This window comes from Streptopelia decaocto (assembly GCF_964273445.1).
Source record: "Streptopelia decaocto genome assembly, chromosome: 1".
Lineage (NCBI taxonomy): Eukaryota > Metazoa > Chordata > Aves > Columbiformes > Columbidae > Streptopelia > Streptopelia decaocto.
In genome coordinates, this window is record NC_138663.1 from 149131449 (window position 1) to 149145120 (window position 13672).

Here is a 13672-nt window from a genome sequence, read left to right on the forward strand (position 1 = left end):
GCCGCAACCGAGACACTACTGAGAAACATATGCGAAGAGTGAACTTACCTATTATCACATTCACCTGTATTTATTTTCTATGATCTCCATATAAATCTACACAAATTACAGTGCAAAAGAGACATTTTCTGCTGAAAGATGACCCTTATAGCTAAAAATCAAGATACCACTTGCAGTGTGTGAAGGAGGATGATCTCAATGTACATAGCTTCCTATTCCCTGGGTATGGTATTCTGCTGCCTTCATGCAAATATTTGTACAAAACAAGCTTTTTGCTAACATGCACAGCTATGCCTTCAAAGAAAATAAGTATAGAACCAAAATATCATTTTCAGTCACTTTTGAAACCGTAATAAATAATTGATGTATGATACTAAATCTTGGATATTGAGAAATAATTAGCTAGAATAGAAATCGTTTGAAATACTAGCAAGTAATATAAAATTCTCAGTCTGTTTTGTATACAATTATAAAAGTATATTCAAATTATCTGTATCTGAATGCATTGTTTCTTTTTTTTTGTACTAGTCAGCCAACTCAGATTTTGTTTTTTAGTTGACAAATTAACGACCACAAAAGAAGTGAACTTGAAATCTGGCCTCAAGCTTACAGATTCTATTGTACCACTTAACAACTTCTGTATAACTTAATAAAAATGACCAGTAGGACTGTAACGTCCAGTTACATCCAGGTCAACTGTGTTCATTCAACTATTAAGAGTTTGGTTTTTTGTTGTGTGGGTTTTTTTTGTTTGTTTGTTTTCAGTAGAACAGCCCTGAATTGCAATGATGAGTTTTGGGTTACTTCCATTAAGTCCAGGATAAACATTGCACAGAAAAAAATATATTAAAGAGAAGAAATTTTACACCTTCACTGCCCGGACATTTTAGGAAGTGGGAAGATACAACAGGTGAACCCCATTTACTACAGTGGCATTCAGACAGACAGTTTGCAGGAAGAATCTAGTTGGAGGTCAATATTTCCCCTTCAAAACCAAAAATGGCATTTAAGCCTTTCTTAAAAAAGTTGAGCGTTCTGCATTTCAGAAACAATAAGAAAATGCATTCTCATAGAAGATTTTTTCCCCCCCCCGCCCCTTTGCTCTTCATGTTTCAATTTTTATAGTGGGACTTTGCCTTTCCTTTAAGAGACTGAGTGAAAATCAATTTTACATCCTTGTTGGGACACAGGTTTCCTCCTGCACATCTTTTCAAAATAATGTGGAAAACAATGAAATAATAAAATATTTTTTATAATATAGTAATTCATGCTCAAAAGTAATTCGAGGTTGTCTATAAAGTTTAAATATTGCCCATTTTCCCATCTCCCTAGGGTGAAATGGGTGTGCTCGGCTCGCTCTCTGTACACCAATGCATGCAGCACGGGGAATAAGCAGGAGGAGTTAGAAACCTGTATTTGGGCAGGAGATTATGACCTGGTGGCAATTACAGAGACATGGTGGGACAGCTCACATGACTGCAATGTGGTCATGGATGGCTATGTCCTTCTCAGGAAAGACAGGCCAGCCAAGCATGGTGGTGGAGTTACACTTTACGTGAGAGAGCAACTACAATGTATTGAGTATTGTCCAGGCACGGATGAGGGGCAAGTTGAGAGTCTATGTGTGAGAATTCAGGGGCAGGCTGGCAGGGGTGATACTGTTGTGGGTGTCTGTTACAGGCCACCAGATCAGGGTGAGGAAGTTGAGGAGGTCTTCCACAAGCAGCTGACAGTGGCCTCACAGTCACAGGCCCTGGTTGTCATGGGGGATTTTAACTTCCCCAATGTTTGCTGGAAGGACTCAGCAGCCATCCACAGGCCAGGAAGTTCCTCCAGTACATTGACGATAACTTTCTGATATGAATGGTGGAGGAGCCAACTAGGAGAGGAGCGCTGCTGGACCTCGTTCTCACTAACAAGGAGGGTCTGGTTGAAGCAGTAATGGTTTGGTTGCCTTGGTTGCAGCAACCATGAGATGGTGGAGTTCAGGATCTCGTGTGGCAGGAACAGAACAGCAAGCAGAATCGCAACCCTGGACTTCAGTAGGGCGAACTTTGGCCTATTCAAGCAATTGCTAGGGGAAATCCCATGGGACAGAGTACTTCAAGGTAAGGGGGCCCAAGATAGTTGGTTAGTATTTAAGGACTGCTTCTACCAAGCTCAAGATCAGAGCATCCCAGCAGACAGGAAGTCAAGGAAGCGAGCCAGGAGACCTGTGTGGTTAAACGGGGAACTGCTGGGCAAGCTCAAGTGGAAGAGTTTACAGATCATGGAAGGAGGGGCTGGCCACTTGGGAAGAATATAAGACTGTTGTCAGAGGATGTAGGGAGGCAACTAGATGAAGAGGTGCCCGAGGACTGGAAGAAAGTAAATGTCACTCCAGCCTTCAAAAAGGGCAAGAAGGACCTGGGTAACTATAGACCGGTCAGCCTCACCTCCATCCTGGGAAGGTGATGGAACAACTTATTCTTGGTGCCATCTCAAGGCATATCGGGGATAAGAGAGTCATATAAGGGTAGTCCACATGGCTTTATCAAGGGAAAGTCATGCTTGACCAACCTCATAGACTTTTAGGAGGACATAACCAGCTGGCTAGATGATGGCAAAGCAGTGGATGCGGTCTATCTTGCTTTCAGTAAAGCATTAGACAGTCTCCCACAGCATTCTCTCTGCTAAATTGAGGAAGTGTTGTCTGGACAATCAGGTAGTGAGGTAGACTGTGAACTGGCTGAAGGCAAGAAGCCCAAGAGTTGTGGTCAATGGGGCAGAGTCAAGTTGGAGACCTGTAACTAGTGGAGTGCCTCAAGGGTTGGTACTGGGACCAGGACTATTCAATATATTCATCGACTTGGGTGAGGGACTAGAGTGCACTGTCAGCAAGTTTGCTGATGACACCAAGCTGGGAGGAGTGGCTGACACACCAGAAGGCTGTGCTGCCATCCAGCGGGACCTGGACAGGCTGGAGAGTTGGGGGGGGTAAAGATTTAATGAAATATAACAAGGGCAAGTGTAGAGTCTTGCATCTGGGCAGGAACAACCCCAGGTTCCAGTATAAGTTGTGGAACAACCTGTTAGAGAGCAGTGTAGGGGAAAGGGACCTGGGTGTCCTGGTGGACAGCAGGATGACCATGAGCCAGCACTGTGCCCTTGTGGCCAGGAAGGCCAATGGCATCCTGGGGTGTATTAGAAGGGGGGCGGTTAGTAGGTCAAGAGAGGTTCTCCTCTCCCTCTACTCTGCCCTGGTGAGACCACACCTGGAATATTGTGTCCAGTTCTGGGCCCCTCAGTTCCAGCAGGACAGGGAACTGCTGGAGAGAGTCCAGCGCAGGGCAACAAAGATGATCAAGGGAGTGGAGCATCTCCCTTATGAGGAAAGGCTGAGGGAGCTGGGTTTCTTTAGCTTGGAGGAGACTGAGGGGTGACCTTATTAATGTTTACAAATATGTAAAGGGTGAGTGTCATGAGGATGGAGCCAGGCTCTTCTCAGTGACAGCCAATGACAGGACAAGGGGCAATGGGTGCAAACTGGAACACAGGAGGATCCACTTAAATATGAGAAGAAACTTCTTCACAGTGAGGATGACAGACACTGGAATAGGCTGCTCAGGGGGGTTGTGGAGTCTCCTACTCTGGAGACATTCAAAACCTGCCTGGACACATTCCTGTGTAACCTCATCTAGGTGTTCCTGCTCTGGCAGGGGGATTGGACTGGATGATCTTTCGAGGTCCCTTCCAATCCCTGACATTCTGTGATTGCCAAGAAAGCTGAGAACTCTTCCTTTGGTGTCTCCAACATCAGAAGATTGTCTGCTTGACTGTATTTTGTTTAGCATCTACGATTTTCATGTTTGAATGGGGCAATGCAGTATGACAAACTCACATCTTCATTAGCACTCCAGGACAACACAAGAAGATGCTTAAATTTCCCATGAGCTGGGTGTCTGCACAGCCTCAGCTTCAGATTGACAGCCCAGACTGACTTCACAGAAAGACCTTTGATGGGATAAATATATTGAAAGGAAAGACTTAAGCACTGACCAAAGAATGATGCTTTCTGAGGTTAAAAAAAGGGTATGCAGGTCCACTGGATCTGGTTCTTTAAGTACAAAGACTGTCACTGAATTTAGATTTCTCTTTAACTTTCAGCCATCTGACATGATTTTCTTTACTGGAATTAAAAATAATAGTAATAACAACACAGAGCAAAGTTTGTGGCTAGTGCAGTCGAAGTAAGAAAGCCCTGTGAAAGCTGTAAGAGTATTACTCTGGGTACAAATATTATCTTGCCTGGAACCCAAATATAAGCACACTTAAACAGCAGAACCACCAGCATACCATTATTTTGTAATACTGCAATGGCACAGCCCAACACCATGTACACACATTTCATGCACTAAGCAAACGTCACCATCAAAGCAGCGAAGCCAGGCTTGCGCAGTCACACTTTGGAGACACCCAAGCAACAGAAGTTACAAGATAAAGATCAAAATAAGCCCAGGTGAAGGAAAAGGGGCATGACATCCTGCCCAAGGCACAAGAGGGGTGACTGGTAAAAGCAAAACTAAGTGAAGGAGCAGCTGAAATCCCCCTTTACGTGAGGGCGGGGGGGACAAGACGTACAAAATACCAGCATTGGAAGACAGACATGTCCTCTGGGGGAAGAGCTCTCTAGCCTGATCACCTTCACCTTGCAGACTAAAGAGGACCTTGGCCATCAGGGCCAGCAGCTCCACGCTATTGTACAGCCACAGCTGATTGAGTGTAAAGTGCTACACACCAGTTTTACGTAAGAAGTGATAATGACTGATAGTATACAAGAACTAGCCAGTAGTGCCTGGTTACTGTGTTGTGAATGAATCTAATAGTTTTGTTTTCAAGTTAAAAATTGGCCTCATTTATCAGTCTTTTAAACACTCTCATTGCAAGTCTCCAGTTCCTTAGACATCATAGAATTCTCATGGTTGGAAGAGACCTTTAAGATCATCAAAGTCCAACCATTAACCTAGTACTGCCAAGTCCTCCTCTAAACCACATCATTAAAAGATGAGTAGATAAGGTTCTTAAACACCTCCAGGGATGGCGACTCCACCACTTCCCTGGGCAGCCTGTTCCAACGCCTGACAACCCTTCCCATGAACAATTTTTTTTCTGAATATTCAATCTAAACACTCTCTGGCACAACTTGAGGCCATTTCCTCTCATCCTGTTGCTTGTCACTAGGGAGAAGAGAGTGACACTCTCACACACCAAAACATATGTATAATATAAATTTGGTTCCAACATGTGAGATATTTTAGACCAAACAATATAACTGGAAAAAACCTGTCAGGCTACACAGGCTTTCAGTTAGGAAACTGAAGCAACATTATTTAAGAAGTAAATATGAGTAAAAACAGATTCCTGAGTTTAATGAGACGTTGATCAGCTCAGCCACCTGACTGAACAGGCGGTTGGCCGTGTCCCTGAAGCAGCAGAGGGGACAGACAGGCATTACCAGAGGAGAGGACAGGGTGATGGTCAGTGCCAGACCGTTCGCTATCAGCTGTGCAAGGGAGAGGTCAGCCAGGAGAACAGGCAAAGGGAAGATAATAATATGCCACAAAACCACCATTGACTCCATGGTTTTTCATATCCAATTAATTATTGTTTACAGGCTTATCCCTTAATGATGTTAAATGAAAATCTTTAAGATCAGCACAGAGAGAACGCAGCAGCTGCTTTGAGATGTATCTTCCTCTCAATACCTCCATCTATTCTTATGAATATCCATATGAGTGGTAAACCCAGCAATTAAAGTGTAAAGTCCTAGCATCTACTAATAAAATTGATAAAAATTTAAAAAAGTGCAGAATATAAACTAAAGCAAGTTCAAAATGTTTGCCCTCTCCCTTTCAAAATTGCTAAGTACTATATATTAATTATTAAGTCTTTGCTTTATGGTCTCCCATGATGTAATTGCTATTGCACTTGGGAATTCCTCTCATCATTTCATATAACTGGTTTTAATCTCTTACCTATAATACAAGTCAGGCAGTGATTGATTCTGCAGCAAATAAAGCTAACCACGTGCTGCTTTCCATAACTGGATGGAGAATAACAGCTGTATCAATAATGCCTGCAGAAAGTATTTTATGCCTTGTACATATATTCCCTTCACAAGCTTAATTTATTTTAGCTACAAAAGTTGAAGCTCAAACAAGATTATCTTGTTTAACATAAAATAAAAATGCACATGAAAGAACAGGTATCCTTTCCTTTTCCTCAATGTAATTTGAAAAACTCTCACTGGGAATGAAGACTGTTCACTTCTCTTTCAGTGTCTTTTTCTTGGTACCAGAGTGATAACAATGGACACACAGCATTTCTCGTTAGTTAAAAAGTAGAAACTGGGCTGAGAATTTCCCTTTTTAGGCTTCCACCACATCTCTCTCACTTGCATTAAATTAAGAACTGAATTCTGGAGAGACACTTGGAATAATGTGCTCCATCATAAATGCGTGTATTTACGTGTAGTCTACTGTATTTACTGTAGTCCACTGGTGCCAATGTGGAAATTCTACCATTTCAATCAAAATATGTTCCAGAGGTTTATCACCATCTTTATCAACTACATCACTAAATTTTAATTATTCTCATTGCAAGTTTCAGTTCTTGAATCTCACTTTTCTCTCCCATATTGATAAGCCTTCTAAAATTCTTTTTGTGTGATCCAACATAAATCCAGTACTTCATCTTATTTCTTTCTTATAAACCAAAATGGGAGTTCCTTAAATCTCTAACCAAAAGATCTTGACATTAGGTATTGAGTAATGGGGGGAAGGGCTTTCTTTCCGAGTCTTTCCCAATTTTTCCAATACCCTTTTTAAATGATGATGCTATTAAATATGTAGGGGCAAAGTATCGGTCTCACTGTATGTATTCAGATGGAAAAATCACTTTCCAATCCATCAGTTTTACCTAAACATCCAAAATCAGCTTAGCTAGTGCCTTAAAACACCGTGTAGGAGACTTACATGCAGTTCTTGTCCACCTCAACACCCCGATCATTTTTAGGATCCCACATCTTCAGCACATAGTCTTAACTCCTGTTAAGTGTAGTGTCAATGCTTTCTTCAAAATGTGTAGTTTAACTATAACATTTTTCAGACATGCCCTGCTCGCCAAAGCAATGCACATTAATCTGTCCTTTTCAGTGTTTACTTCTTTTCTAACCAGCACTTAAAATTTTTAATTTAATTTTTTTCTGGCTTCAAGAAAACGTTAAACAGAAATACTATCTTACCTGATGGAGCTCTTCACTCAGTGATAATGCCACAAAACCTATTTTTGACTGAGCAGTAAACAGTTCATAAATCTTTAACATATGTGCTGATATTATAAAAAATGTTTTTGAAAATCAGAATGTGATGAAACACAAAAGGCTGAAATATATCCAACTTTCCTTCATCAGATAAAAAGTTGCAATGTGCTACCATACTCATTTGATAAGACCTATTCTGTACTTTATCATTAATTTTATAACTAACCTTCCAGGTTTTTACTTGTCTTTTAGCCGTTTCCTTCAACATTTTTTATAATGTGAGGTTCAGGGCTAATCTCAGGATGTCTAGACTATGTTTAGATATGACTTCCTCACATCACTTTGAAAACTGGCACACTAGCATTATTTTAGTTTACAAGAATTTACTCATGATTTTAAGGGTCACTAAAAATCACATCAGATATGTAGAGATTCAGCATAGTACCTGGATTACCTGTTTTAAAAGAGGTAATTTACCTGCTTTAAATATGTGCTAAATGTTCTGCAAATTCTCTCAAATTTACATGAAAAAAGAACACAAACTTTGCCCAAAGTCCACAACTTTGCTGTTTTTTAGCATGCTACAACGCAGTAACTTTCCATTCTGCCCTCCTGACAGGTATGGGCTGGTATCATTACAATATTTACAGTGATGTACCACAGTGTGTATGCAGTGACGTTTTAAAAGATAAAATCTTTGAGCCTAGGTTTGGATTTCAACCTGTTTAAAACATCAAAAAAATTAAGAAACAAAAGAGGTGTCCACAGAACAAAGAAAAGAACTTGTAAAGATATTACGCTGGTTATTTTTGATTAACACCCACATCAGGACATTCTGCCTTTATCACAGCAAAGTTGTTAATCAATCATTATGATTTTTCTCTGGTTAATGTTTCACTTGTACTTTTAATGTCTCTCAAGGGGCAGCAGCTCTCCAGTTGTGAGCAAGAAGCAGACGTGGCTGAGTGACAACCACCATCAGGCCAGATGAGGATTGCCAGTGTAACCAAATGTTGGAAGCAGGAATCACTGATGCATGTCAGCTGTTGCCCTTCTTCAGTCCGCTCTACGCATTACCTGTATGGACTAGCTGGGAAAAACAGTTTATTACACTCTCCTTTCTACTGATGATCATTCCAATACATCAATATTTTATTTTCACTCTTATTATATTAACATCCTATTTCCAGATTTCCCATTATTATGAAGATTGCACAAATCCTGTATTTGCTGATAAAGAAATAAAGATATTTATCTTGTGACAGTTACCTCCTTCCATGAACAATTTAGCAAACTGCCACCTGCAGCCTCATTTATTTTTCCTTCTCTGCAATAGTTGCCTTACATTGGAAACTTTAAAAGAATCTTCCTACAGAGTCATAATTGCTTTTCTTTAAGACAAACAAATTCCTACAGGACAAGCAAAACAGTTTTCTTTTGCAACAAACAATTTAAGAAATCCTTCTTAACTCATTACACATGTCAATATAGACAGCCTTTCAAAGCTCAGCATCACTTTAGAAAAACAGTAAAAGATGCACACTGTTCCCAGGCTTTATCTGCAGTACCATTTCTCACATATAAATATATATATATATATATACACACACACACTTAGCAACTTTTCCTCTTCAGATCACAAAAAAAGTGCTGACAAGTTGAAGAAGTAACAGCACATCCCTTCCCTGTCAATTTTTCCCCAAAGTGAGCCATTTATTACCATTCTTATTACCTTTACCATAATTTAATCCTTCTTAAATGGAATCGTAGTTTCTATCTCCTTACCTTATTTTCTGCTTCCACAGATTTTCTCAACAATTTCCTGACCGTTATTTCCCCTAACATTCTGTTCCTGCTTTTGACCTTCCTTTCTAACCATAGGTGTGGTGCCAACATTTTCACAGATCAGAACCATATAGGTTTAAATTATCATCTGCCACTTTTCAGTTCCTTTCATGTCAGGCCTAAGATTATAACATCTATTCTATGCATTTATTTTTTCCCAGTTAAGTTTCTACCACTGCTCTTTTTCTTTGGTTTTTAACTAGTTCTCGTTTTCTCATTACCTTCTTCCCAACTTAGACTTTCTTCTCTTTTATGCCTCTCTGTAAATACCCTAAGTTTCAATCTGTTCTCTCTTTTTCTTCTCCTTCCCTAAAAACTATGACCAGGTAACTGCCTGAAAACTAGCAAGTAATTGAAAAGTCAATAGACTTTCTCTTGTTATTGATTGTTGCCTTTACTAGAAAGCTCTCCTGAAACAAAGGTAATATAGATTAATTCCCCCAAACCACTCAAATGCTGCTTGTTTTAAACTCTCAAATTCTATTTGAGAGATTCATCAGAAACTGAAAGAAAGCAAAGGAACATATTTTGAAATCTATGTTTTGCCACACTTTCACTCCCACCTTGACTTTGTCTCATCTAAGGTCTATTACAATGATAAAAACCAAAAGGAAACTGTCAGATGCTTTCAGCTTTCCTTACCTAACATCCCTGTACTCACTCTTCACAGGTAAATCTTGGCTTGTACACTGGAGATTTAGAAAATAAAACAGGAATAATACCCTTGGACTGTGCAGATGAAACTGCCATTCAACAGCAAAGATAATTTGTATCTGCTGACTCAACTGTGACAAGAGCCTTGCTTCTAGCACTGCAAAGAATGACATCTCCAGTGAGAAGCAAAGCATTCAATTAGCCCTCCTCCCCCCGCTTTTCCTAGGCTCATAAAATAAAGCAATTTGCATGGTTCACTTATATTACAAGGTTTGATGCAATTAGAAAACATTCACAGCATATGAACAGCTCTGTAATAAGCACCTACATCCTTTTAACACAGAATCATAGAATCATTTTGGCTGGAAGAGACTCTCAAGATCATTGAGTCCAATCATTAACCTAACACGGGCACTAAACCATGTCCCTAAGAACCTTATTTATGTGTCTTTTAAACACATCCAGGGATGGTGACTCCACCACTTCCCTGGGCAGCCTGTTCCAATGCCTGACAACACCTTCCGTTAAGAATCTTTTCCTAATATCCAATCTAAACCTCCCCTGGTGCAACTTGAGGCCATTTCCTCTCATTCTGTCACCTCCTCCTTAGGAGAAGAGACCAACCCCCTCCATGCTACAACCTCATTTCAGGTGGTTGCAGAGAGCGATAAGGTCTCCCCTCAGCCTCCTTTTCTCCAGGCTAAACAGCCCCAGTTTCCTCAGCCGCTCCTCATCAGACTTGTGCTCCAGACCCCTCACCAGCTTGTTGCCCTTCTCTGAACTCACTCCAGGACCTCAATGCCCTTCTTGCAGTGAGGGGCCCAAAACTGAACACAGAATTCAAGGTGGGGCCTCACCAGCACTGAGGACAGGGGAACAATCCCTTCCCTAGTCTTGCTGGCCACACTATTCCTGATGCAAGCCAGGATGCTGTTGGCCTTCTTGGCCACCTGGGCACACTGCTGGCTCACGTTCAATCAACACCCCCAGATCCCTCTCTGCCAGGCAGCTTTCCAGCCACTCTTCCCTGAGCCTGCAGCGCTGCCTGGGGTTGTTGTGACCCAAGTGCAGGACCCGGCACTTGGCCTTGTTAAACCTCATATAGCTGGCCTCAGCCCATCAATCCAGCTGGTCCAAATCCCTCTGTATGGCCTTCCTAACCTCAGCAGATCAACACTCCCACCCAACTTTGTGTCGCCTGCAAACTTACTGAGCATGCACTTGTCCAGATCGTTTATAAAGATACTAAACAGAGCTGGCCCAAATACTGAGCCCTGGGGAACACCACTCCTGACCAGCTGCCAACCGGATTTAGCTCCATTCACCACAGCTCGTTGGGCCCAACCATCCAAGCCATGAGCAGCCAAAGAAGATTTGTAAAGGCATAATTCCCTCAGAAAAAAACAAACAAAGAAAACCAAACAAACATGTAACACACGTAATATTTACTACAGGCTTTAAGTGGATCCAGGAGCCCTTACCACACACAGAGCAGTTATTAGACTGTAAGTTGTCTTCGCAGCGACCACCTGGAATCTGGGGAAACAACAAATCCCGACTCTGGCAGTAGCCTGCAGAAGGACTCCACCTGTTCAGTGCCTTCAGGTGACAGCAGAGGAGGTGATCAAACAAAACAGTTTAAGGGGGAAGTATACAGAAAACAGATGAAAAAACTTGAGTGGAGGACATGGGAATGAATGTATGACAGAAAGCCAGGATTGAGGAATATGGAAAGAAGAGTTAGGACAGTAAGCGTGAGATTTTAAACAGAGAAGCTGGACTGGAGCACTAAGATTGGCCTGACACTCTGAGGAGCATCAAGACACATTCACCTTTCAGAAAGAGAGCACACAGGGTAGGACATTGCTTTTTGCATCATAAGTTACCGAGAGCTACAAGGACAAATTACTTAATCAAAACAAAAAAAAATCTGGGCCTTCTGTAGTGCAGACACAATATGCTGAGATGGTTAATTCTAGGTCTTGTGACGAGAGGAAGTGAAATGGTCTAAAATAACCCTAAAATTAGAAAAACCACAGAGCTTGTTAAAAATGCCCATGCGCGTTTTATTAATAAAAACTAACAGTGCCAAGGTTAAACATGTCAAACAATTATAGTCTCTTTATATTCCATAAAATATTACAGAAAAGTTTATTTGTGTTTCAATAAAAAGACTACTGTCTTAGAATAGGCAGCTGACAGTATTTGTGCAGTTAATTGTTTGTGAATAAATTTAAAAAGACTACCACCTGCCCTGAAATTCCTTTTATAAAAATGAACTATTAAAAATGATTGACAAATTTTGAGTTAAAAAACTTAAAACATTCTCTATATTTAATTTCAACTTTATAATAGATTACAGGAAGATGCTTATGAAACAAATACAAACATTTGTTTCAGTACATGTCTTTATATGATAGACTTATAAGTATGTAAACAACTATATAATAAAAAGATTCCAAAGTCTGCCTGTAAGAAATCAGGCAAATTTTACCATAAGCAATAAATCATTCCAAACCTTCAAGACATTTTATATAGCTGCACCAACTGGCAGTAAACATTTGCCAAAAACTTTTAAATTCATATGTCCCAACATACAGTGAAAAGTATATAAACTTGATGGAATCACAATGTTAGATATAATTTAAGGGAAAATAAGTTCACAACAACATTTCTGGAATTTAACATGTAAAAAAGTATCTTTCTTGTTTGGTTCTTTGGACACTGCGTGATTAACAAAAGACACTACTACATTAGCTCACTATCCCTCAAAAAGTGGCATAATCAAAATACACTCCAAATAAATTGCCATTCAGTGTATTCATTTTCCAAAGAAGGATAGCTTTTTATTTCTCAATGATGTGTCTACATTTTCTTTAGCAAACTTTGCAAGAACATTTGGGGCAAAATCCATTTTCCTTCAAGTAAAAAAAAAAAAAAAAACCAAACAAAAAAACAACCAACAAACCAAAAACCCCTAAAACAAGAGTAAATAAAGGCTCTGCATTAACACACTGGTATCAAAAACACACATCCACACCACATTTAAAAATATCCTACATAAAACAATCCTTGTTTGCTTATTAGAGGTGCAATTTCTAAACTCAGAACTGCTTACCAATATTCTCCTTGAGGGATGGGGCAAGGTATTTGAGACACTTCTCCCTAGAACAATTTATTCCTGAAGCTTGCTGAATTTTAACAAAAAATAGTCTACAAGCAAAGGGCATCAGTCGTCATCATCGTTTTCATTAAAATCGTCATCGTCATCATCGTCATCCCCAACATAAGAAACTGGTGTTTCAACTCTGGAGCCACTGTATTGAGATCCATTGGAACTTGTAGCCAACATCCCATCTCCACCATTAGAAAAGTCACTACAAAAAAAAAAAAAAAAGAAGAGGCCAGTTGGCATTGCCTAATGATTTGTCCCAGTTTACTGTGCTCTAAAATAGAAACATATATTTATTCCATTCCTTTAATGAATCTCCCACTGCTATTTTATAAATTGTCTTTAATACATGTCTAAGTTGTTTCTCAAAAGCAGAAACAGTTGAAGTAATTTTGAAATGGTTCTTATTAGATTTCTTTATGTTAAATATAAAGATGAAATCCTTTCACTGGCACCTTAGCAGTATCCCTTCCAGGCTTCTTCTAAAGTACATTTAGTGTTATGGCTACACAACTATCTAAGCCCTTGAATATTTTTATGTAGCACTGGACACTTTCATCAGAAGTGAGTAATGTTTTTCAGAAGCACTGATCTGATTCAAATACTTGCAAAATTGAGGAATTAAGAGCTTCTCCTTAATTCCTTGTTATTGCATGTCAAACCAGCATTGCTACATGTGCTGTATTTGTAACTTGAAATTG

The 13672-nt window shown here is 40.0% G+C and overlaps 1 protein-coding gene across 3 annotated transcripts in view; it reads right to left on the minus strand.

Moving 5' to 3' along the window:
• Positions 1-11839: 11839 nt before the first annotated feature.
• TFDP1 (transcription factor Dp-1) overlaps positions 11840-13672 on the minus strand; it is a 47569-nt gene continuing 45736 nt past the window's right edge. For all 3 annotated transcript variants that reach the window (XM_082050283.1, XM_082050284.1, XM_082050282.1), the window contains exon 12: positions 11840-13176. In XM_082050283.1, coding sequence (XP_081906409.1) covers positions 13029-13176 — 148 coding nt within the window. In that variant the 3' untranslated portion in view covers positions 11840-13028. The remainder of the gene's footprint in view (positions 13177-13672) is intronic.